The sequence below is a fragment of the Epargyreus clarus genome, unplaced genomic scaffold (genome assembly GCF_041222505.1).
Source record: "Epargyreus clarus isolate Ecla_fem2 unplaced genomic scaffold, WU_Ecla_fem_2.2 ptg000003l, whole genome shotgun sequence".
NCBI lineage: Eukaryota > Metazoa > Arthropoda > Insecta > Lepidoptera > Hesperiidae > Epargyreus > Epargyreus clarus.
In genome coordinates this window covers 7,015,085-7,041,524 of record NW_027332211.1, presented here as the reverse complement: position 1 = coordinate 7,041,524, position 26,440 = coordinate 7,015,085, and the positions used below count along the sequence as shown (strand labels likewise).

Sequence of the window (26,440 nt, the reverse complement as noted above, 5' to 3'; positions counted from 1 at the left end):
ACTTCTCAAGATTGATTACGTAACCGAATAAATTGCGCGGTTACCGAACATTAATTTGTATCCCGGAAAGCGAACTAATCGGGACAAGAACTTACAGAAAGCAACTTTTGCGACAGCTGTTTTGAATTATCACTTGTAATTAGTTGTATTATTCACTGCTTGAGAAACTCGTGATACGGGTATCGTACTTGGTTATCAACACAAGTAAACACATTTAGGTCAATATTTTGTAAGTTATTTGAAAGAAAACACGCCTTAATAAAGTCGTTTTAAATTACGTTTGAACGTGGAACATAGAAATTAACATTTGTACATAATTCAAAATAAAATGAGTGTGTCATCTGTTGTTCCGATTTAACTGTTTTTAAACGACTTCCCAAAGAAGAGTTATTAGTAAATGTTATGCGGATTCGTAAACGTTTAACGTTAGTTTTGCAAAGTTATTCGTCGGTCCTTTTGTCCGAGGTGATCTTACAAACAAACATCCTAAATACCCTATAACTCCTAATAGTATAATCTAGGTCTACTTTCTGTGATGAATAATAAAATCCCTGAATCAATAATCACACAATAATTTTTACTTAACAACACATACCTATAGTATTATTTGATTTATTAGTATACTCATTGTTTGTTAAATACTACTAATTATAATTACCTACGTAAATGACATATCAACAGACGTCACTGGTTAATAAGAATATCCACTGTACAATGCTTTTAACTGTTATTGTTCTAGTACGGTTCGATTTATCGAAGCATTGTAAGCATATTAAGTCAATCTTAGGTTTCGTACCCAAAGGGTAAAATGGGACCCTATTACTAACCTTCGCTGCCTTTAAAGTTTGTTTTTATTAGAAAACTAGCTGACCCGGCAAACTTTGTATTGCCTAAAAATCTATTTATCAAATATATATCATATAAAATATAGCCTATGTTACTCGTGGCTAATGTAGATTTCTAATGGTGAAAGAATTTTTAAAATCGGTCCAGTAGTTTTTGAGCCTATTCATTACAATCAAACAAACAAACAAAGTTTTCCTCTTTATAATATTAGTAAAGAAGTATAGATTAGAGTAGCGAACAAGCATGCACTGATGGTAACTGGTGACTGACGCTCGACATCTATAATCAACTCTATATACAACAGGTGTTCTATCTAAAGCCGATCACATATCTCTCCTAAGGACTGGGATAGAGGCCACAAGTCCATATTAACTCAAATCCATTTTAATAACTAAATACATGTTTTGCAGCAGATTGTTGCGGAGTAGTTTTAATCTTAACTTAATAACTAAATACAGTAGTCACTTTTCATTTAAATCCATTAAGGATTCGTCAAGTAAACGAAAAATTGTCTTGTTCATCCATAATACTGATATAGAGTTCAACAATGATACTCATATATTTGAGATGCACCAAAATAGCTTGAATGGTTTAAATGAACGATGATAGTGCTCCGTAACAATCTGGTGGATAAATGAACCAATTCTGGCGATGACTCATTCATTCACATGAATACGCTTTACTAACCAACAGAATTTATTTACGCTAACAGTATTCTCATATGTATTTACATAGTAAAAGTGTAATCGGCGGTGTTATTGGTAAATATAAGAACGCTTGTCTTAGAAACCAATATTGTCATTTTTAGATTGTTTACACGTATGCCTATGGCGTAGATGTCTCACCCGGACGATTTTAAAGTGCCAAACTTATTTTTTACTATTACTCATCCATATTGGAAAATGTAGGCGTTAAAAAAAGCCATCTTTGTGACATTTTCACAACTTCTAAACGATAGATCGTAGGTTTTTCACCGAGAACAACATGGCGGAGACGGCGTTCTAAATTTGAATCTCGGACGAGTCGGCGCTCGCGTACGTAAATAAACGCACACACGAGTAATCAGTAACACTATACAACGTGTAACACCATATAACACAATTTAATTTAGTTAATTTTCCCATATTTTAAGTATCGTATCGAACAATTGAGAGTTTCGGTATAATCTGCAAATTGCAAAAATAATTTGAAATGAACTTCCAAAATACATATACGGTCTATATTGTGTACTTACTACATTGGGGCTTGCGCGTGCGCATGTACCCACACAAGCAACGGTGGACGAAAACGCCCGCGTGACGCATCGACTTCCGGCCGATGATTTTATTACGGGATCTACTGTTCCAGCCAAATCGTATTTAACCTATGTGTTTCGCTATACATAATATGATCTACAGTCTACGTTGATTCACGTGGTCTACATTTGCCACCCCTAAGTAGTAGAAGGTCGAGAACTAATATGCATTAATATTAAACGAATGACAAATATATGTATCGATCTATATTAAATAGAAGTGTATGATAATCCACTAGAAGTGTATGTTACTCCTGTATAGTTAATCCACTTTTTATTATTACAAAGTATAGAATCAGTCTGAATTGAATATTTACGTCGAAAGATCTATAAAACCATAAGATTATAATAAAAATAATAAAATCATTTATTCGCAGTTGTAGCCACATGCACACATACATAAAAATAAAAAATAAAAACACAATGATATAAAAATAGACAAAAAAATAGATTACAACATCAAATGTAATAAGATTATCGAGAATAAATAGGAATTGTATAAAATATATTTCATAAAGGTACTTAGATTATAATATGTTTACTTATCTCTTGATTTCTCAATGTACAAGTAATTTGCAAAAAAACAAACTTTTCTATTATCCTTTCAGTGCCGAAAACCCACTCACTCCACTATCCGCAGTTTCCTTGCGTAAAAATCCTAATAACCAATTAAATTGATCTCCCGCATATACGACAACGCACAGTAGGTTTTTTTTATAATATAGGAGTAGCAGACGAGCATGCAGTCCATCTGATGGTAAGTGGCTACTGCCGCCAATGGACATCTGTAATCAACCCCAGATAGGATTGGATATTCCTACCTGAGGTCGGTCACAGATGCGCCGCTACCCCTGAGGACTAAGCTGGAACGCCTCGAAAAATTATGTCTCCCTTACCACACCCTTCAAAACGGAACACAGCAGCGCCTAACACTGCTGTTATTAGGCAGAAAAAGGTGTGGCGGTGGTGCCGCCGGAGTCGAACCACAAAGGGTTCTACCACCTTCAAGGTACAGAGAGATCAAATTATTGTTATTGATTTTAATAAATTATTAATAGCATGAAACCGTCTTCGTTAAATAATCTATCAAGTTCAAAAAGATATCAAATCCGACTGATACTTCCAGAGATTAGCTTTCGAACTATCTCTTTTGCTTTATAATATTAAGTGTACATAGTGTAAGTGTTCGTTTCTGTTTATATTTTATGATAACGGTATACATGATTGGTATAATATTTACTTTGCGAAAAGAAAATACCTCCTTACGTTATGAAGTTACTTTCACTATTACAAGAGTATTTTTTATTTATATGGTTAACAGTAAACAAAGCTCTCCGTAATAAGTTGTATGATAGAGACGTGCCGAGCATAGTTAAGTTAATAGTGTATTTCTAGTTTGAGTTTCCGTACGAGCTCTAAGGGTCAAGGTAGTAGAAGCTTCGTGGTTCGACGGAAGCAGCACCGTCCCGCCTATTTTTGCCTCGTTACAACAAAGTTAAGTGTCACTATGTTTTAGTATGAAGGATATATAGGACATATAAAGGACACGAGTAAGAGGTATATATATTTCCGACTTTACTTAGAACTTCCTTTACTATCTCGGGTTGATTTTAAATTTTCCATGGACGACTCTCGGTAGTGGCCACTTAACCAACAAGTGAACAGCATACTCTTGCCACTTCTGTATTGTATAAAAAATAAGGCCTACGTTGGAAAACCTCAAGTCTGTCTCTGGCTTACCACCGTTTTAGCAGCAGCTTGACTTACATAGCAGCGTTTAACTTTTCTAAATTACGTACATTTTATTTACTCGTTTAAAATCACAATTATCAATGAAACTGTCTTAAACTTAAATGGGAGAGTCACCTCAATTAACTATGTCATTGATTTGAGTGATTGTTTGTAGTGATAAGTACGATAAGAAAAGCTATCGGACATGACTTGTTCAATTTTCAAAGAATTACAAAAAGGATTAAGTTTTGTTTATAATCGTTATCAAATTATCTTTGACGTCATTTGATTACGAAATTTACAGATATTAGAATACGGGTCTAATAACGGTAAGGTAATAAAATTATATAGCACAGTCACGTGATTGGATCATTTAATGGTAATCCATTAAGTTATCGTAGGAGGAAATGGTTACACGGACTTGTCGTGCCGCACCTGACATAAGATTATGTAACACTGCTTGAAAATAATGAATTACACCGTTATATTATAATACAATGTTTTCAATAACGCGTCAAACAATCAACGTCACGCGGAAAACGATGCAGTTGAAACAAAGTATACTTGATGTCGGGTTCTTTGAAAGTACTCCTAGGAAGCTATTTAATTACAGATACTCCTTAGATAATCCTATGGGTAGTTCCAACATTACACTATAATATAATGTTCATAATTCTCGTTATCCTACCACTATTTTATAGCGCGTTTCGCATATCGGCTGTCGCATTTATAGACATAATAAGAATGTCAATATTTTCACCTATTTATTAATTAATTTAAAGTCAGCTTAAATCAAATAAAACATGTTAGTTCTATATCCAAGTAATATTAATAAATAATACAATGTGGACAACATTTGCCTAATGATAATAACTTTGTAAGTTTAATGAGTAGTATTATTCTTCTTTTGTTCTGTCAACTTAATACTTTGTTTTATTTATAAAACTGTACCCCTAGAGTGAGTTTTTACGTTTTGACAAAAAATATTGTTTTCGTATTTGCCCATACATTTCCAATCAGCGCCCCTAGCGGATTGTATCAGAACTGATTAGAATGGTACATTGCCAATACATCTTGAAAATTTTAATTTTAATGAAAGGTTTGTGTGTTAATTTAGTTGTGTAGGATTTTAATTCTTTACAATTATTTATATGTTTACCTAAGTGTACCTATTAACGAAAAACTTACAGAATAACTGTTAAACGAAGCGTGCACCAGCAAATACAAGCAATAGAGCGATCAGCGACACGTATTTTAATTATATATGCAATTTATCTGTTAATGTGTGTGTAGGCCAACGCGTACAAGGCAGGGCAAGCGGACCCGTCGGCCTTGCGGCTAGGTGGTCCGCCACTCGCTGCCAGAGGTTAACAACATGTTTTTTCATCTAACTTTAGAAAGTAACGAGATAACGCGCCTGTTGTGCCGTGATAAAGAAATTACGGCCCGCTCCCGCCACCCATTGACGAAGCTGCGGATTTTACACTTTTGTTTAGTTTCTTTGTTTGTTGGTTTGTTTATTTGGCTTTATTTATTTACTTTGTATATATACATTTATCGTTCTTTTAGTTATTATAAAATGTCTAAGTTACATAGTAAATAAAATATATGTACCTAAATATGAAATAGGTACTTTCTAATATTTGTGAATTAAATTAATAATGTAATAAACATAGGAGAAAACATTATTTAGTTTTGTAGAGTTCCGTTTGTAGAGTTTGGTTCCGTTCCACAGGGACAAAAGCTCCAAGACGTATTATTTAAGGTTATATCACTAGAATTTTGATCTTCAATATTAGATCGGAATTATTCCTAAATAAACGTTTAATTATATCATATTCTACTTACTGTATTTACCTGGAAAAACAGTATAGCATAATGATGACGCTTGGTTACATAAATACGTATTTTATTCCCCCAATCGAATTAATAATAGAATCAATTAATTATGACAATAAAATATATAAATTAAATAATTTATAGAAACACCTGCATCATTAAATATAATTCAAATGATAAATAATTAAATACTAGTGTGTGATAACAAGTTCTTATAGGTGACATGACGCGGAAATAACGATTCGTCGCGACTTGTTTTACCATGATTTTTACTTTTATAAGATTATACTATTAATTTTTATTTAAAAGTTAAAGCGAAAAATTGTTCGAGATTTTGACTATACTTCCTTATATAATTACAGACATTAAAGAAAATAAGAAGCTTAAATGAACTTCTTACTTCATGTAAGTAAATGTAAATGAATGTAAATGTAAATAAACTTCTTACTCAACTTGATAAAAATAAATAGGTATACAATATACGTATACAATATTAAGTAAAAATAACATGTGTATTGAAGCTAAAAGTGATTTAAAGTACGAAAAGGTAATACATACTATAATTTTATCGATAATTGACATATGTGAATAGTATAGGTATATACAAATAGTATATACCTACTTACAGCACTATCGATTTTTCTTGTACAATTTTAACTATCTATAGTATAAATAGTTCTGGAGTATCTCTGTATAGATTCTATGCAAAGATACGCCAGGAACAAACAAACGGACAAAATATAATTTTTGCGTTTACCATAGAGCTTAAGCAATAATCATTAATAGTCATTATATTTTTTTCGCGGAAGTTACGGTCATCCAGTCCTTTTGAATATACTTGACAGCTTTATAAACTTGTCCTATTTTTTATATTTCACACCTGGCAATGCTAGTCGTGACCTGCCTTTTATATTATGAGACGCAGGGGCCGCTCGCAGCATCCGGGTCGACGGCTAAACGTCTTATCTGTAAATCCTCCAAACCGACCAATTCTCAGAACGGAGACTGCAACTGAGATCACAATTCTATAGACCGGTCCGAGGTCGTCTCAATACTATCTCCGTTTTAGCGCATGCGAATAATTTAAACTAAAACGTGACTGCTTAATGCTAAAAATAAATTAATATCAACATTCAATGGTCGCTTTCCACATTGACAAACTAATGAATTAACAATAATCATTAAATTAATTAACGATTAGTAACTGTCCCACGGCCACGGTTTACACAATGTAATGTATCACGATGACGTTTATAAAACTATAATATATTCCACGACGACGCTATTACTCTAGTGATGCCGAGATATACTTTTCCGAGGCATTCCAGCTTAGTCCTCAGGGGTAGGAGCGCATCTGTGGCCGACTTCAGGTAGGTATGTCTAATCATATCTGGGGTTGATTACAGATGTTCATGGGCGGCAGTAGCCACTTACCATCAGGTGGACTGCATGCTCGTCTGCTGCTCCTATATTATAAAAAAAAATATATATAATTATTTCTGAAGGATAATAAAGTTATTTATGGAGGTCGTAAAATATTTTTCAAAATATCCGTAAACATCATTTTAGAATTATGCAAAGCTTAGGGAGTCATTGTAGGAAACTGCGTCAATCACATCCTACGTAACGTCAGCGTACATACTACTACCGAAGCAAGTTTACGAAAATAAATTGACTGGAGCTAAAAGCAAACATCTTATAGGTCAATACATCCGGAAATACGTTTTCGTCAAAACTTGAACTAATAACAAATGAGCGTAATCAAAATATATAAAATTTTAATCCCAATACTTATTCGTCTACGACACTTCCTTTGTACATATTTATAACCAACTAGTGGTGCCAGCGGCTTCGCCCGCATTTTAAAGAAATAATATGGCATACATAAAACGGAAAATTTGTATTGGAATGATAGTGGTGCCATCTGTCGAAAATTGGTCTTACCAACTCCCAAACCCTCGTGGGCTCTTGGACAACAACTTTGCTAAAGATCATCACTTGATCAAATGCATAGTTTCCGATTCTACATATAACTACTTACGAATTAAAAAATAATTAAAAAAACCTTTTCCCACGGACTAAATTGTGAATCTAAACCATTCTCAAGTCCCCTTGAACAAACACAACAAATTTCATCGAAATCAGTCCAGTCGTTTAGGAGGAGTTCAGTGATATACACACGCACATAAGAAATATATATATAAAGATTTAGGTGATTATCGCGGTCAGCTCAAACGTTGACGCAATATTACTGTTTCCGATCGTTCCTAAATCATTTGCAGCTACAAATAAGTCTTGAACAATATCGCAGCTATTAAGTAGGACTGAGTCAGTGGGAGTGATGTGGAGAGCTGTGCCCTATAATTAGACGTTAATCAGAAAAAGGCAGAACATGGAGCATGTGTCCGGCGCCAACGGAAGCCGTCCTGGCACGAATAATTCATTGTGCATTACGCGCCACTCATTCATATGGCTTCCACTAGAGGTGAGCCCGGTATTGCGGTCGGAACTATTCAGAACACTATTTTTTGTATTGAACAGGCCCTCAGTTCTACCTGCCATCCTGCCACTTTTGTCGGTAGGACAAACATGCTTATTTTTCTCTGAAAGAAGAGATGTACCAACGTCCATTTAATTTTTTTATTAAGTTTTATACGGGCCCCACTAACAGGCGTACAGCGCGCCCATTCAGCGTGAGAAATTGTCAGAAACTCTTAATGATTTTTAAAGTCGTCAGGTGTTACTATAAAACTTGGGATTACAAAAAGCCGAATAAAAAACATTATTTTGTCCCAGTAAAAGCAGTGATAGCCTAGTGGTTTGAAACGCGGCCTTATAATCACGGTGTTCAAGGTTCTAATACCGGGTACGCACTTCTGATTTTTGCAGATACTTTGAAGATAAAGGAAAACATCGTGAGCAAAACTACACGCCTAAAAATTCTTTAAAATATTCTCAAAGTATCTAAAGTCTACCAATACGCATTTGGCCAGTGTGGTGGACGACCTGACCTAGATCCCTCTAAATCTTAGAGAACACCCTTGCCCAGTCAAACAGAAGTGGGTAAACAGATATCAGCATTACAAAAGTACAAAAGACAAAATATATTCATTGACAACCGAATGTGAGTGTGTTCTAGTAGGCCGCGTATACAGAACCTATTCAGTGCGGAACATTAACAGGAAGCTCTAATAGTGCCGGCACTTGCGGAGGACTGTTGCACCGGATTCGCGAGTCGCCAGGAACTAAACAGTTAACACGGACACCATTCATGTTAAAATAAATTACTACGTATAAGTATATATTAACATTTAAGCATTGAACATAGATTAGTAAAGATAAATCGCCGTCTTGAAATTGAATGAAGCCACAAACGGCTTATTAGTAAGTTGTTTTTTTGAATTCTTGACAAATAAAAACATTTTTAGAGAAAATTTACGAATAAATAACTAATACTGCGTAATTTACATAATAAATAGATAATTATTTCAAATATTTTAGGGATATTTTAGCACGGATACGTGGCAAAACTTTTTTACGCAACTATTTCAATTCTCAAAACCGGGTACATGTTCTTGTTAGGAGTGAGTAATCTTTACTAATCTATGGTATTGAAGTTAATTGGGAAAATATAAGTACAGCAAACCATACATTTAATAATGTAGGGTAAAATGCCCATATACATAATTGGTGACATCATTGTCATGAAATGTAAGATAATACTTTACATATGCTTTACATAATATAACTCTGACTTCATTCTAAAATTGCATTTGAAGCATTTCATAATAAAGTCTGCCTATCAGCGAACATGATTGATTTGATTCGAAACTGAATACAAAATAAATGCAAAAAATAAAATAAATCTACTTTTGCTTTTTAAGTAATCCACGTTTATTTTTTTATTTTTTCTAATTACGATTTTTAATTGTTTTCTTAAATTAAAAGCCCTAACGTAACACAAGGACGATTAAGTTAAAAATCTTAAACATCGACCAATAATATAATTTCGAAGCTATTACCTAAAATTAAACTTTATGACGTGTTAATCGTTCAAACGTGAATGCTAAGTTTATCCTTAACCAAACTGTTAGTGCTTACTTCAATGCAGTTCGTTCGAAGTCGTAGACATGCACAGGGTTATATCTTGCACGATGCAAGTTGCAGCGAGGCTACTGTCCTGTTGCGGTCGCGGACTTTGGACTAGAGTGTTTGTATGCGCGTCCCATTCCCTCTCGAGAGTGCGTCCCACTCGCTCCTTCCTCCCGCACCATCATTACCTCACCGCTAGATTTGTGCCGGTGCTTTTTGCCGTCAGGGACGACGCTCAGGACCAAATTGTTGACCACTAGAACTTTCATTAAGGATGCCACAGCTTCAGATTCTTTATATCTGTGTACCTACTTGTTCGTGTAAGGTTAACAATGAACACTAAAACGAAGCACAAAAATAAACAATGCAAACCAGATAAAAATTAATGCGGACCTAATTTCTTGAGTCTCTTCAAACGAACAGATTTTCCTTGTCAACATTAAAAAAAAATGAAGGTATGTAATTTTCGTAAAATACGTTATGTTTAATCTCTTGGATTCACAGCGGATAATATATTCAAGTGTAATGATAAATTGCAGATTTGGATGCTGCCTTCCAGACGTCACGTTACCGGAGACAGGACAAAAGCCTATTTCCCGCACGCACGTTCCCGGTGAGTTCTCACAAACGCCCAAGGCCAATAATTACTTCAGTTTAACAATCCATATCATTTACTAATAAATCGAAATGATAAATACTCACTCTCTATCTACATTCCAATTAAAGTGAATCCTAAATCCTTAATGAAGAAACCTAAATCTTAGTACACATATTAGATCTTGATTATTTAATAAATAATAAAGTTAATTCACACTTACTATAACTATAGTGTCTAATAAAAATGGTGCTAAGGACCTCATAACATTTACAATCGGAACAATCGCAAATGCAAATGCGTTGTGAAACATTAAACTAGAAGGGAAGGCAAAAGGCATGTTGGTACCTACGTAGTTGTGCTCCGCCCTGAGATGCAAAATGTCAGCTGCGATCAACATTACATTCGCTCGACATACAACAATTCTTTAATAATGCAAGGACGTATGCAATCGCATAGATTAAATCGTGAGATTGAATTGTACATCCTATTTAAATGATATAAACCCCTTTATCACGACCTGTTGTAGAAATAGACAAGGTGAACATGCTAAGGAAATAAATATCTAAGTAGTTACGAAACGTTAAATGCAAAACAAGATATATTTCTAAGAATTAAAACATTGGAAATTACTAATTCATAAATCTTCTGCAACTTTTCCTCGTATATTTATTTATAAAATGGGAAATATCCAAGGATACAATTGTTAGGTAATACGTTTTACACGAGTATTTTGCATTAAAATTTGACGTCTCCTAAGCGCCACATTATTAGAGTTCCATGTTTAGCAGACTAAAAAATAAAGCTATAGAAACGCATAAGAATAGAGGCGTAGTGTAAAAACCGTGTTATTGATTGAGAAAGTTTTTGTACTTTAATATTTATTTGGTCGGCGGACTGTGGACTGCGCGGTCGAAGCTCGCTATCGGTAAACTATCGGAGATTACTGAATGATCACCGCCGGTTCTGAGAACCGCGGCGAGCTCCTCAAAGGCCGGGGCGGAGCCGAGAGAAAAAAATCAATCCCTTTGTTACTAACAACTCAGGTGTACCGAAATAAGATAAAACAACCTGAACACGGTCTGACAGTCAACACTAGCGCGGAGGCGCCGAACCGGCCACATAATTTATCGATATAAATGATGGGCCGCTCGTTTATAATTATGATTTTTATTACGTTGGATAGGTGTGTTTGTGTTTATAAGTTACTTGCATACTTACATACAAAAGTATGTCTTAGAAGCAACTTCAATAACTTTATAATAAAAAAAATATTTAACTATCAAAGATCAAGATGTGATAAAAATTAAAAACTACTTGACAACAATTTATTTCAAGTATGGTAAATTATACCTACCAACAAAATGCACTTAGGACAGAAAGGGTTTAATTTGTATCGCTTTATTACGTTACAATATTCATTCCGTTTTCCCTAAACCTAAGTTGTGAACCAAAAACTTAAACAAAAATTGACGTAAGAAAAATGATATGAACGCTTTAAAAGGAGCAGCAATCCTCGTTTGAATATATGAGGACGATTATCGGGATGGGTGCGGGGTCCAGGCGGGGCCCGGGCGGGGTCTGCGCTTCGATTCCGAGAAGCTGCATCGAGCCTCGGAGGCAGGCGGGCGGCAACATCACACGACGGGATCTCGTTAACTCTACAGGGAGGTGAAAAAGGGACACACAGACGCGAGGACGCACGGACACCGCGGCTGATGCACTTGAGTGTACTCAATTAAAATGAAAACATCATCGCTCGAGAACTCCATTTCTCTTGCCTATGATCGCTCGAGATTTTTGATTTACGCAACCAGTTTTTGATGTTTATTTTAATGTCAGCCACTCAAACACAACAAACAGGCAATTATAGAAGCTGTAATAGTTCGTTTCTGTGCCTCTAAATAACACACGTGAATAGGTACAACTTGGTAGATGCCTAGTTATATTTACGTGAGTATGGACAATTTCACGTTGAAGTGGCGTACGCCATGGGCTGTAAATTGCATTCGCTACTTCGAGTGTTATGTTCCTATTATAGTTCTTATTAGGAGTAAAGTTTTGAGTACCGACTAACCGAATAGGTACCGAGGAATAAGTTTAGACTTCAATTTTTCAAATTTGTTTCACTATACAAGGATAATGATGTTTCAATATTGATTGAGATTATTACATGATTCATTCATGAAATGAAAAAGTGCGAAAAATGAATCACACAAGTGTAGTTCTAAGTGCGTGTGATGAAATGATGAAAGTACCTTAGCAAAGAAACAAACGCACACGCATGTCTAATCAAATCCAACAACCTGTTGCGGCGATAGGTCTTCCACAGAGGAGAGTACACAAAAAATAACGAAAGCGACATCGACGGCGCAGCATAATCTGTGGCGCCGCGTCGTCGGTTGGCGGCGCGCCGTTCGCCATGCCGAAATAACCGCACGCGCGCACTGTTCAATGGACAGAGCACGGGACGCGGGGCGGGCTTCGCGGCGCTCGCGCCAAAATTAGACGTAAACAAGACGAGCAACGAGGCGCCGCCGACGACACACGCTCCTCTCGACCACCTATATGATTTACAGACTTCGCCAGATACCTGCAGAAGCCTGCAAGCCGTCGATTTGGTGATAGTCAGCTCAGTTTCAGCGGTCGTGTATTTTGTTGAGAAATGCGCGATATGGCCATGATGAATGGCAATCGGGAATTTTCAATGATTCATTTTGTGGATTCCAATAAATAAATTAAGAACAATAAAAGCTAGACAAAGTGGAAATCCATCCAATTCATACGTAGCTAAAATTTTGTGATATTGTTAACTCTACAAATGATTTGAGATCCCTATTTAATCGTATTATTCCGTAATATAGCTAAATACCAAAAACTTCACACGGCTGCCTCAGTCATATAAGCCTACGTTCATCTGTTAAAGACCTAAACAGGACGAGCAACGAGGCGCCACCGAAAACATACTCTCCTTTCGTCGACCCTGTATAATTTTCAGGCTTCGCCAAAATCTGCATACTCTCGATTTGGTTGTGTTCATCAGATCAGCTTTAGTAATAGTAGGTTTGGTTTACAAATGCGCTATACGATCAGGATGAGGACCAGATCAGTTTCAGTGATTTATTTTCAATTCTTTGTGGATCCCAATAGGTAACTAAACCTTCAAAAACAAGATTAAGTGAACTCTATCCGATTAAGTTTGATATCTTAGTTAACTCTACAAGTGTTCTCTTTTTTCTAAGGCGGACTCAAAAACAAAGCTTTATTGTTTGATAATATAGCTGGTTAACAGATTGATAATTACAATAAGTACTTTAAGAGACCCATTCAGTCATATAGGCCTTATATCATCGTCAAATATTATATAGATTATCGGTTTTTCTTTCTAACAATAACTAACGTATTCGTTTCAATAGCAGCTAGACCTATGGCGGTAAACACAACAAACAATGAATGGTAAGAAATGAATGAAAATGATTAAAATTCATAAGATGATACCATTTCCCCATAGAATAAAGGACGCTTACGGTCTTGGCGCAGACCGGTCTGTCAACGAAATCACTATAATAGAAACGTTTTGTGACTATAAAATATAATTATACGCTTTGTAATTGTTATTTAGATAGGCGCAATGCACATATCGTAGGGCCCAAAACTGGAGATTCTGTGGTACCCACATTTGGAGGAAGCCGGAGTCGTCCACCGTCATGATGCATAATGGTTAGTTGCTAACATATTTGTTAAACCAAATCACCTACTTTACTATAACCATACTACGAGTACAAAGATAATAGAAATCTACGTAAAGTGAAAACCATCACCTATCACGGACTTGCAAAAGTAATGGCCCTAATTAACAACAGCTTTGTCCGCAGTTCCAGCGTTTCCAAGTCTTGTAAGTGAATTTACTAAATTGAATTTGCCAGTTTTTTCAGCTCGTAATAATAAGCTTCATACGAATGTACTCGTATAAAGAAGACCAGGTAGATTGTGATTTTTGTTCTCTCGGACGATGCTGACCTATGCAACAAACTACCTCTGACTTTGCAATTCATCTTTAAAAGTACGCGATAGGCCTTCTGTCCCAATTAAATGTTCAGACTAATTCGTTCTAAAGTAACACGGTGGAGTTTTGCAGACATATTTTGACTGATAAACCCTTTAAAATCAAGTGAATATATATCTGTGAGGCGTCTTTGTATATAAACCTCTATAAAAATTACATCTTAGATTTGAGCAGATTGAGCACGATAAACAAATTTTGGTATTGAATTTCACAGGATTCACATTGCCATGGTCGTATCGTATGAAGATAGTCCTCAGAAAATTTAAAATCAGTCTGTCAGTCAACCCAGTGTTCTAATAAACACAATAACAAAGAAACAACAATAAAGCTGATACCGCGAAATCAATGACCGAGGCACGAATAACAAAAATAATACCAGCAAGTACTCTTATTAACATTCAAGTGAAGCGCATACGGTAGTGTTCGTGTTAGTGCACTGAATGCGTTGTCGCATACGGCAAATGGAAAGAACCAGTCCTTGCATTCGTGGATATCGGCGTCAACCGATTATTGTCCCACTGCTGGACACGAATTCTTTCAGAGTGAGAGGGTTTACGCCGTAGACCGCTGCGCTGGTCAAGTACGAATTGGTGGATTTCACACAACCTTAAGTATGTTTTTAAGGTTTCCTGGCGACGCTTTCCTTCAGCGTTTGGCAAGTGATGATTATTTTTTGTAATATGCAAATATATTAAAAAATCAGAGGTGCGTGCCTGGCGTTTGAATCTCTAAGCCCTCGATTATGAGGCCGAGTTTGTAATCATTGCCTTTGCATTGCACTGATTGCAGCTCGTCAATAGATGGCGCCAGTAGTATTTCTGAATCATGTTATGGAAGTTTTCTAAACATCTTGTACATATACAAGATCTGAAATCTCCTTTTGCCACATTTGTTTTAGCGTTTTATCTTTGTAAATAATTAAAATATAATTGGATATGTATTTAAGTATTTGTTTTTGAAGGTGGTAGAACCCTTTGTGGTTCGATTTCGGCGGCACCACCGCCACACCTATTTCTACCTAATAACAGCAGTGTTAAGCGCTGCTGTGTTCCGGTTTGAAGGGTGTGGTAAGGGAGACAGACTTTTCCGAGGCGTTCCAGCTTAGTCCTTAGGGGTAGCGGCGCATCTGTGGCCGACCTCAGGTAGGAATATCTAATCCTATCTGGGGTTGATTACAGATGTCCATGGGCGGCAGTAGCCACTTACCATCAGGTGGACTGCATGCTCGTCTGCTACTCTTATATTATAAAAAAAAATGTGAAATAACATATTATTTAAGTACAAAGCAAGGCATGCAAAGTGGTACTACGTAAACTATTACGAGCCACGTTAAAGGGTACCTATTAACTGTAATTAATGTTTCCCTAATGTTGCTACTTCTACGAAGTGATTAATTAATGGTCTAAAGTGATTTTTGTACCTTCTGAATAAAAATAATAAAATAGTTTGTATCTGAACTGAGTACTTATAAGTTTCTTAACACCAGTTATTATAGAGTTTATTACTAGTATTTTATGTAACTGGTATGTCATGTATGTTAAAAATATATGATCTCTTGTTTTACGTAAAACATTTGCCACTTTAAAACGTAATTAGAATTAGTCCGAGTTTTATTATAAGATGGCGATATCGGTGAGAGATTTAACATATCCAATACACCTGTTTGCATTAAACATTGTGAAAGTATCTATGCAAGAGACTAGTGAAATATCTATAGGTACAGTTTGTAGGTGCTATAATTATTCTAGTGATGTAATGATCACTTACGTCACCTTTAAAATATACCTAATTGGTGAGTTATCTGGGTTGTTAAGCTGCAGGAGCCGGCATGACGTTGGCCCTAAGGCGCCTGTCAATGTACACACTTGACCCCTTTTGATCCTACAATTAGGCATGGCGATACACACACATATATGTATGTACGTTAAACAATCTTACCAAGTACCCATTTATCAATCCTTTGTACTAACTGTATAAACAGAAGTATCAGGGACTTTTGATATGCAACAAATAATATGTACTAATGTTATCTTAAGTATTGCACATAACACAAACACTCACCTGTATCAAACATTCCATATGAAAAGTAAACGATTTTCACCCAATTTCAAATGGTATCCCGGTGTGTGCAAGAATGTTAGTGTTATACAAATAATACCTACATAAAAATAACAGTGAAATTTACAGAAGTTATCTACATTCATGATACAAATATTGAACCGACCAGAAATTAAAGTCAGTCCTCTGGCCTCACCTCATGGTATGCCTGAATAGTGATCATTGTGCCACACAGGTCGTCACGAGTCAATAGTTTTGAGACAGCAAATAACTTATCGCGTCCTGCTATCAAAACATTAAGTACTGCATGTGCAGGGAAGTTGAATACCTCGATAGGTATAATTGTAATTCGACCGGTGTGGTCTGACTGAATACTCCGTCTCACTCTTTATCGGAACGACAGCTTTGTTGACGAAGACACGTATTATTAGAGCACATTAATACCGATGACATAGGCCGATGAAGACCATCTGTGTCTACAAGACATGATAATGTAACGTGGCTCGAACAAAGATCTACCCTTGAAGACGCCGCCGCCGCCCTGCCTCGTCGCATATCAACTTGTTGGTTCAATAGACAAAGAATCAAAATTAGTTGCACTCGTTACAAATATTTAAAAACTTCGAGTGGGTAAGGTGTGTTACTTTTCATGTTCTCGTGGGATAATATGTTGGAAATATGGAATGTAACTGGATAAATTCCAACATATCTATTACATAACTGAAGGTTATCGAGTTAAATTCACCGTAAACTATTTAATGCAATACCTAAATGAGAATTAAAAATGCAGTGGCACCAATTTCGTCAGAAACAAATAGGGTGAATGCAGTACTTTTGGTCATGTACAAGATTCACATATTGCAAAATACTCCCACCGAACTAAGTTTCTGATCGATTCCGATAAAGACGCTGTCTAGAGCCAACATCCAGTAATCAGAGCGTGGAAACTGAGTAACTTGCTTCTATTTACACCGCGATGAAAATTGCTTCCTACACTCGAGTCATTACGAACCATTCTCCATCGAAAAGAAATAACTCTTAGCAAAACACTTAACGCTATCGTACACACAAAAGGATATAAACGTCACATTTAAACTCATAAATATTAATTTTTAGACACACTCAAAAGGGCCTGTAATTTACGAATAAAATGTACGTGACAAACTTGTTTGTCACGTACATTTTACAATAACGCATTTATAATTTTACAGATTTAATTGTCAGAAATTTTAATACTTTTACTATTTTCGTTTCGTTTTCTTTGAAGTGAGATGTTTTCATTTACAGATTTACGTGACATGGATATTTTTTTCTTTATTATTTACTTTTTACAAGTATTGTATTTTGACATACTTTTAACAGTTAATATTTTTGCTCGTCACATGTATTTGTTTATTACAAAATTGCATGTTACCAAAATCGACAATTAAGACACAAACTCAGTTTTTACGCAACGTTTAGCGTTTCAATATGAATAGAGTAACGATCACAAACGCAAATGGGTTTTGGTCATACAGGTTACCTTGTCCTAAAATAAATTTTGTATTCTCAAGTTCCGTTACTCAAGCTACCTGTCGCGTTCACCAACTAAAGGACGGACGTGTTCTTGGAAGACAATAGTGAGCTGTATTTTAAATGTTATCGGTCTGACCACTCCGATAAGTTAACTTGTGCACGTGAATACTCCTGCGCACTTCTCGGAAACATTCGTGAAGTTTAAGTTAATTAGGTACCTGCTTAGCAATAAATTACCATGTCGTATTGTTACTCTTCAAATACTTTAATGCAGAGTGCAACCTACTTACGTTCCGTCAACAGCGCATGGTGCTCATTAATATATAACTATTGTCATCTTTTTCTAATAACTAGATTTAAATGTTGAATAAAATTGGTGTCATTTGAAAATTCCAATGTTAAAAATGATACAAAAAATATTGTATTATAATTTTGTTTCCGACTTCGCAAATTGCAAAGAATCCTAGAGATTAAGTAAAGGACAAATTCAATAAAATTGTACTAAACATTGTCAGTTTACAACTAAAAACCGATAAGTTTTGTTACAGTTAACAATTACCTAAGCCTTAGCCGACGTTAGAGAAAGTATACCAAGATGAATACATGAAATCTGATAAAACATCACTAATAACTGTCTAAACAAAGGGGAGTTGAATGAACTCAACTATATTTTTTGTACAAAGCTCATTCCTTTGTATTCAGCACGAGAAGTTTCACTTATTATGGATTCAAAGGACGACACTTAAAAGGAAATATTGTCCGATGCCCAATCACTTGCTTATTGTGTGAACGAGGAACTGGGCACAGGTTTTTTCACAGTAAGATAAAGATATAAAGAAATCCTGATAATAGGAGTTGTTATTGTTCAGTAAAGTTTACTGTTATTTTGAAAAAAAAAGAGCGCATGTATACTTAAATATGCGCGTAAGTAGTTACGCTATTGTTTCGTTTCATATAGTATCGTATAATTAATATGTTACTTCGAATTTGTCATATTTTTGGGATAAAATTCTAAGCAGTATTCATATTTAAAACATCAATAACTGTTTTATGGTCAGGTCAAAAGTCAACAATAAGGTGTTACGCTTCGAAGCTACCGTGCTGATAGCGCCGCGTTGGGCGTCCGCCAAGGCAATTTGCATCGCTACCCATTTCGGAACATCGCCAAGTCTAGCCGAACAAAACCACAGAGAATTACCCTCCATTCCAATAATAATTAAAGCAAACATTTCGCAGTCGAGACGCTGGCCGTTATGGAGCTTATAAAACATTGGTCCAGCTCGCAATTAAGAAACGATGTGCACGTCTATTTGCCGACACGGAAGAGACGCACCGGTTGCAATGGCCCATCGCGGCGTGCTCCGAGCGAACGCGGTGAGCGGAGCCAAGCCGCCGACTGTCTAAATTAATACCTTTGATATTCGAAATATCAATATTTTCAGGGGGCTTATGAAGTGTTTCGGTGCACATGGGCCTTCCGCGTTGGCAACCCTGGCGTACGCTAACGAACCGAGTTATGTGAGGTATAAATTGTCAACTGAAACATTTATCTCGTAATACAATTTTGTTGCATAATTAATGTTGTGGTATTGTATCCAAATATTTAATAAGTAAACCCTAACAGAAGGTGTGATCGTTTGTTGTGTGGGTAGTGATAATTGTAGTGATAAAGGAAATATTCAAAATACTGATTACATCAAACTAATCAAATCTACCTAGATATTCCATTTAATAAAATTATTTTCATATCATTTATAAAAAAAAATGCAAAATGATACCCAGTGATTACTAAACTCCCTATTCAAAAGAAAGGTCTGCCTCTAATTCGCAAATACATATCATAACTGTGATAACAAATTTTAAGGATATAGAAATATTAGAATTGTAAAAGACTGTTTTGCAAATAGGATCCCAGATATGAGTTACTTGTGCTGTTTATTTACGAGGTGGCATAAGCTTTGATGTCGTATTGGCTGCGGTCCACGCTCGCTCGCGGAGGGCGGGCGGGCGGCGTGGGCTCCGCGGAGGTAGCTCGAGTACTACCTACAAGCTAATCTTCATAAATCATGTCAGTTGTTATATCATTTGTATACGTAATATTTGTATGTGACCAAGGCCATTCATCATGAAAGTAAATCTCTTATATTCCACGTGAAATCATTTGTATATTTTAAAACTGTATCTGATAATTGTGTTACATAAACTAATTTAGTTTCCTATTATATATGCCTACAAAAATAACATAAAATACCTACATAGGTAAACAAAACTACACAATAGAATTGTATGTACACACAAAACATAACACATAGCTATTGATATATATATATATATATGACGTACTATCAACCGAACATGCTTAAGAGCCCCAGCAGACATGCTAACATCGGCGATTTGCTGTTCATAATAATTATTAATAATCAATCTATCCATGTTTTGACTGGGAAAGATCGACTTAATACTTTTACATAGCCTCTAGAAATTGTCAATCGATCTTTTGGTAGGCTTATGCCTATCTAAATTATTTTAGACAGGTTGAATATTAATAACGCTTTTCGGTAGCTACATGAAAGTTATAATATTTTCTACATAATAATGCTGAATGCAGTCGCTAAACGCATGTTTCCATGTAATAGCCAAATAGCAATTCGCTATTTGGCGAATGCTAAAAGTATAAGTTAAATAATTTAAGTTAGTTCACCCAAATTATATCAACTGAGAACTAAACCTCCGAAACCTCACAGCATTTCTGTTTTCTATTATATGTCCCGATATTTCGGTCTTCTTGTAACTACAATGCATTTTAAAATTGCAATATATGTTTCTTAACATCTTCAACACTTTTAATTAAGAAGGTTACATGAAAAATCATAGATTAGTAAAGATACTTCGCCGCCTTGAAATTGAAGGAAGCCACAAACGGCTTATTAGTAAGTTCATTTTTTTTAATTCTTGACAAATAAAACATTTTTAGAGAAAATTTACGAATAAATAACTAATACTGCGTAATTTACATAATAAATAAATAATTATTTCAAATATTTTAGGGACATTTTAGCACGGAGACGTGGCAAAACTTATTTACGCAAATACATATTACAATTCTCAAAACTGGGTACATTTTCTTGTCAGGAGTGAGTAATCTTTACTAATCTATGTGATAAATATAGTGCAGATCATGTGCAGATATATACTTTGTGACAGAAATCAATATCAACTTTATATTACAATTGTTATGATTATAACTCTTGAATAATGAAATTGTGTTTACTTTTATTTTCCGGTCCCATAATAGGAAATGAATTTGAATTGTTAATTGATGATGTATCTGGGTAATGTATCTCAATGGCCAAAATCAATGCTTTTCGCCCACACAGTCCATGTGAGCTTATACCTAGGGTTGTCTTCTAACTTTTATATTCCAAGCAAATCAGTGAAACGGTTCTAAGTTTATGATTTAGCCCTGTAAAATTTACAGAGTAGATCTTTTCGTATGAAAAGCGTAGTAATGATTTACCTTCGTCCCTGTAGTTTCGGGAGTAGAATAGGACTACGGTATCTCCTGCCTGTCGTAAGAGGCGACTAAAAGGGGGCTTCCGGGATTGCGGGTGGCAAGAGTGGGAGCTCGAACCGCCCAGCCAGCGGCCCCGGGAAGGACGGCGGTATGTGTGGTCGCATACCGTCGTACGCACCAGACGGTGTGGCGAGCGCCAAGCTCACCTGGGCGGAGCCCGACGGGGCAACGCGCTAAGAGGGCTCCGGTTGCGTTCCTTTGGAGATCCCGGAGCCCTCTACGCAGCGCCGAGGACGGCCACCGGGGGGGTTTTAGTACGGTAAGAATCCCCATAACCCTACGTCGCTCCCACGACACCGGGTACCTTTTGAAGGTTTCCCCCTCGTAAACAAAAAAAAAAAAAAAGTAATGATTTACCTTGACGTGAAATTGGCAAAGGGTTGTCATCAATGCCCATTCGCTTATTAGTTTAGACCTTTTTGTACGCAATACGCATTATTTTGTCCATTAGGTCTCATATCTCATCTTGATATTAAAGTCAACGATCACGAAATGATTGATTATGTTATGAACTAATTGGCATGTTGATACATACTGTTATCACGATCAACTTACTATAATTTTGATAATGTACGTGCAAAATTAAAAATATTTTGTAGATAAGCATAGACGTAGTAGCAATAGACATTCGAAGGGGTTCGATTGTGACGTAGAAGAAGCGCATGAACTTTACAATATATTTTTCATAAATACATTTTTAAGTTTGCTTCTATTTCGGACGCCCTCCGAAATTGTATTATAAAATTTAAGTACACTTCACTATTTAGCGTGATTTAATGACTATTCAGATGGCAACCCTAGCTAACCATACGCAAGTAAAACGTAACCTACAATAATGGCGGCGGCGCCGGCGCCAGCCTAACGCACATTACTGATTATCGATATATCGTAATTATTCCTATCGCTCTACCCGGGATACGAGCATTAGGGTAGCATCTGTTCCAATCAAACTTTCATAAATTCTATTTTCATTCATAAAATACACTTAGTATTTAGATATATTTTTCGTGTTATCTTCGCAATGAATTTTGATTCATTCATACATACCACGTGTCCAAACTTTTATTTACGCTACGCTGCGCATGACCCGGAAAATAGTATGAAAATTAATCCCAAGAGTGCGTTTAACAAGAACCACCATTCAGGAATTGAGATTTGCAAGGCATTCATTTAAGTCGATGTTGATGATGTTTATATTATTAAAGGTCGTCCATTAAACTCTGCATCGAGAAAGTCAGAACGTTAAATTAAAAAAGTTAATGTTTCCGGAACTGATATGAGCCACATCTTTTGAGGACATTAATAAGCTCTTAAATATAGTGAATGGTAGTTAAATCTTTTGATCTTCCAGTAGCTCATAATATAGACAGACCAGAGATAACTAAAGGTAGTTTAGTATTACTTTACTAAACATGTAACATTAAATATAAATATAAAGTATTTTATTTATTTTCAAATTCACATGTTCAGATTTTTCACAAATCCTGTGGGACCATAAAACGTGAAACGTTTAACAATCAACACGTAAGTTGCGTTCAAGTTGATAAATTAGACGTTTACGTAACAAACTCTAAAACGCAGTGAAAATATTATTTACTATTCGTTTTATTCACGAATTACGCAATTTTTCACCCTGTTGTATTTCATACGCACTAAAATGCGACAGTACTTTAGCTATTAGTGCAATAATGTGATTATTGGCACAAAGATCACGTACCGATTTTCTGTGGACTCCTAAAACTCAGGTTCCTATATTGTGTATGAAATATATTACATAAAAATCTGCTAACCAATATGAAAAAACGGCGACAAAAACACGCGTCTTCAGAGTTACATGTTATCGCATTTAAATAAAGAAAGAATAGCACATCACTATGATGTCTTCATAGAATCAAAATCATTTTTACACTTTCTAGTATAATTTACTAGTATAATATTGTCAAGTTACTTTCTTTTACGGCTACTTATTCAGGTTGTTCTTCTTTAGGTTATTGACCTAAGACCGACAGACCGACCGTATGTCAGCCTAAAGGAAATCCTGTTCTCCGCAGATTTCGTTAAAAAAAGGAGACCATATTGAATTTGGGACAAAAAAAAAATTCAATGGTTCGAACATAGGGTTCAAATGACTACATCATTGTTCGGCGATCTTCACCCCTAAATAGTGACTACTTGTTTCCATGATATAAAGACTATCCATAAAACTAGCAAATAACCGTTATGTTAAAATATACAGACATGTTTTTATCAGAATTGAACCCAGATGACTGAGAGAGAATTGTTATCAAATTTAAATCGTACGTGTCATTTTAAAAAGCCAAAGTAACGTTGACTTCCTGTAATTAGAAAATTACCTCATTAGGTAAGCAGTCTTAAAAGTCATTCGAGCAAGGCTTAACGAATATTAAAATACATTGTATTGTTATGCTGATTTTTGCACTGATTACTCTAAAATCCATAATTTCCTTGTAAGTGTAAATCCAATCCGTATTGTTCTTGCTGCGGGCGCTACGACCATGAATCATTTACTGAAATTATCAAATTTTATCATTAAGTACGCACTGACGAAAGGTTTACGATCGCGATAAGATAGCATGACGACAATGTTTTCAACATGGAACATATTATTATACCTGACTCTTAGATAACTTCTATTATTTCCACAACAATATCACCTACATTATTATTAACTCAACTAAACTTAACAATTATTACATTACTACACAGTTCATAAATATGATAGTTTCGTGTTATGGCCGATTTTGATGCTTGTACGATTTATATTTTAGTTTTAAATACAAGTGTAAGTTATAAAAAATTGAGTTACGGATGGAAGACAATATTTTTAACTGAAATTAGTGTACCCCAACATACATACTTGAAAAATATTTTGAAACTAAAAGTCTTTAAACACACGAACTAGTACATAGTATTTAAATGACTTAAAAAACGTAAATTTTGACCACTTTACCACAAAACGGTTAATGTATGGAAAATTGCTGCTATGTATATCCATATATGCAGCTTCTAGATGATGCGCAGGATGAATCCTTACCCCACAAATCCGTTGGGTCACTGACAGAATCCATACTAATGCAATACAACTTCTCTAATGTTTTGCAATTCAATTGTGACCCGACATAATACGATGACCTATTTATTACACGTACTAATAATGGTTTTAATGGTATACAATAATTTTCTACAGGTGAGTTACCTAAGCATACAGGTACACGTTAACTTACGACGGTAATATTAATCTAAGGGCCTAAATAATAATATAAGAAGTAAATTGCAATTCCCGAATTAGTGTTCCATAAACAAACAATTATATGTATTCCAAAAGTGCTGTGACAGGTAATTGCATGCAAATTATTCAAATATCAAGATATTGGCGCATTGCACGTGAATTGTAAATAAGACGTGTTTCTCGGATACAATAAGTAACAATGAAATAGGTATAGGTACGTAAATGCCTAGAAGAGAATCAAATGTCCGACTTATAATTCTGTAAGCGTTAGGGTTTTTGCAGACAAAGGAGACCACCTCAGCGATACGCTCACTCCGCGGCAACGTAGAGTACTCGACTCCAACAGGTACCTACTTATAAAGTATAAGTAAAGGGATAAGTTTTTAGATAAGTAATATTATTATCATCAGCGCAGATATGCACAGGTACATAATACAACAATGCAACTGATAAATAGATAGTGCCTCGACAACTTTCTAAGAATAGGTACCTACCTACCTACATTGGTACATAGAAGCACTAACTTAAAAACAAATTCAGTGAGGCTATTTTTCGAAGTTCTTAGAGGTTTACCCCATGTTAATTTGTTCTTGCTTCCATTCAAGACACAGAAAGGCCAATGACATTGGTGGAGTATTTAAGGAACGGCAATTCAAAACACTCTACTTACCACACCGCACTCATGTACACTAATACAATTTACATTATGTAAAAAGGCAAAATATGACAAAAATAACTTACTTAAGATAATATATCTGTCCTTCAGGCGTGCGAGCTTGTTCCCAACCGGCGGGGAGAGGACCCAGGTCATCTGGAATATGTGTGACAACATCGTAGGACCTCTGCTTGGCGTGTTGGTGGTGCAGGGGCGGTTGCTGGCTCGGCTGGCCGACGGCGTATGTTTGCTGCAGACTGGCCGGTGAAGAGTGCGCCCGAGAGTGTGACACCGGTGCGGAGCCTGTTGCTGACGATGATCCGAATGCCGAGTCGGCCGAGTTTTCTCGCGAGTGGGACACAGATGGCGACTTGGAACCGGTCGACGGCGGGTTAAAGAACGACTTTGGAAGCTGTCGCATACGCAGAGGCACCTGTAGCGGCCGTTTCGAGTCCGGCTTGAGCACTGTGTCGAATAGCGACTGCAAAACGGAGTCGGAATCCTGGTCCACCCGGAGGACCAGGTTCGATTTCTGTTCACCGTCCGAATTGAGAGCCATGTTTGCGTCGGAACGAAGAAATCTCGAAACCGACCTGGCCCACCGCAGTGACACAACACTGGCACGCGACGGGCTGGCGCGACGCCACCCGACGTACTCGTAGTATAGTGCTCGGTGCGCGACTGACGCACGCCCCGCCCGTGCCGCGCCGCTCCCTGCCCACGCGCACACGCCGCGCCGTGCCACCCGCACCACCCGCGCGGCACCGTGCGAGCCGCGGACCGGTCTTCGAGAACGATGCCCCTCAACCCGCTTCGACTTCGCTCACCTACCTTGCCTACCTACTCTATCCTTCACTCGCCATGTAGCCATGACATGGAAATTTATACGACCACGCAAACCATCACCATTACATAGAATTTATCG

General features: G+C 36.3%; 1 protein-coding gene across 3 annotated transcripts in view; it reads right to left on the bottom strand.

Moving 5' to 3' along the window:
- Nucleotides 1–26,224, bottom strand: part of yki (Transcriptional coactivator yki) — a 46,555-nt gene extending 20,331 nt beyond the window's left edge. Inside the window, exon 1 of one of the 3 annotated variants that reach the window (XM_073086250.1) lies at nt 25,602–26,224. In XM_073086250.1, the coding sequence (XP_072942351.1) occupies nt 25,602–26,074 (473 nt within the window). In that variant the 5' untranslated portion in view covers nt 26,075–26,224. The remainder of the gene's footprint in view (nt 1–25,601) is intronic. The other 2 variants (XM_073086240.1, XM_073086233.1) reach the window with 2 other exon arrangements.
- Between the last annotated feature and the right edge of the window lie 216 nt (nt 26,225–26,440).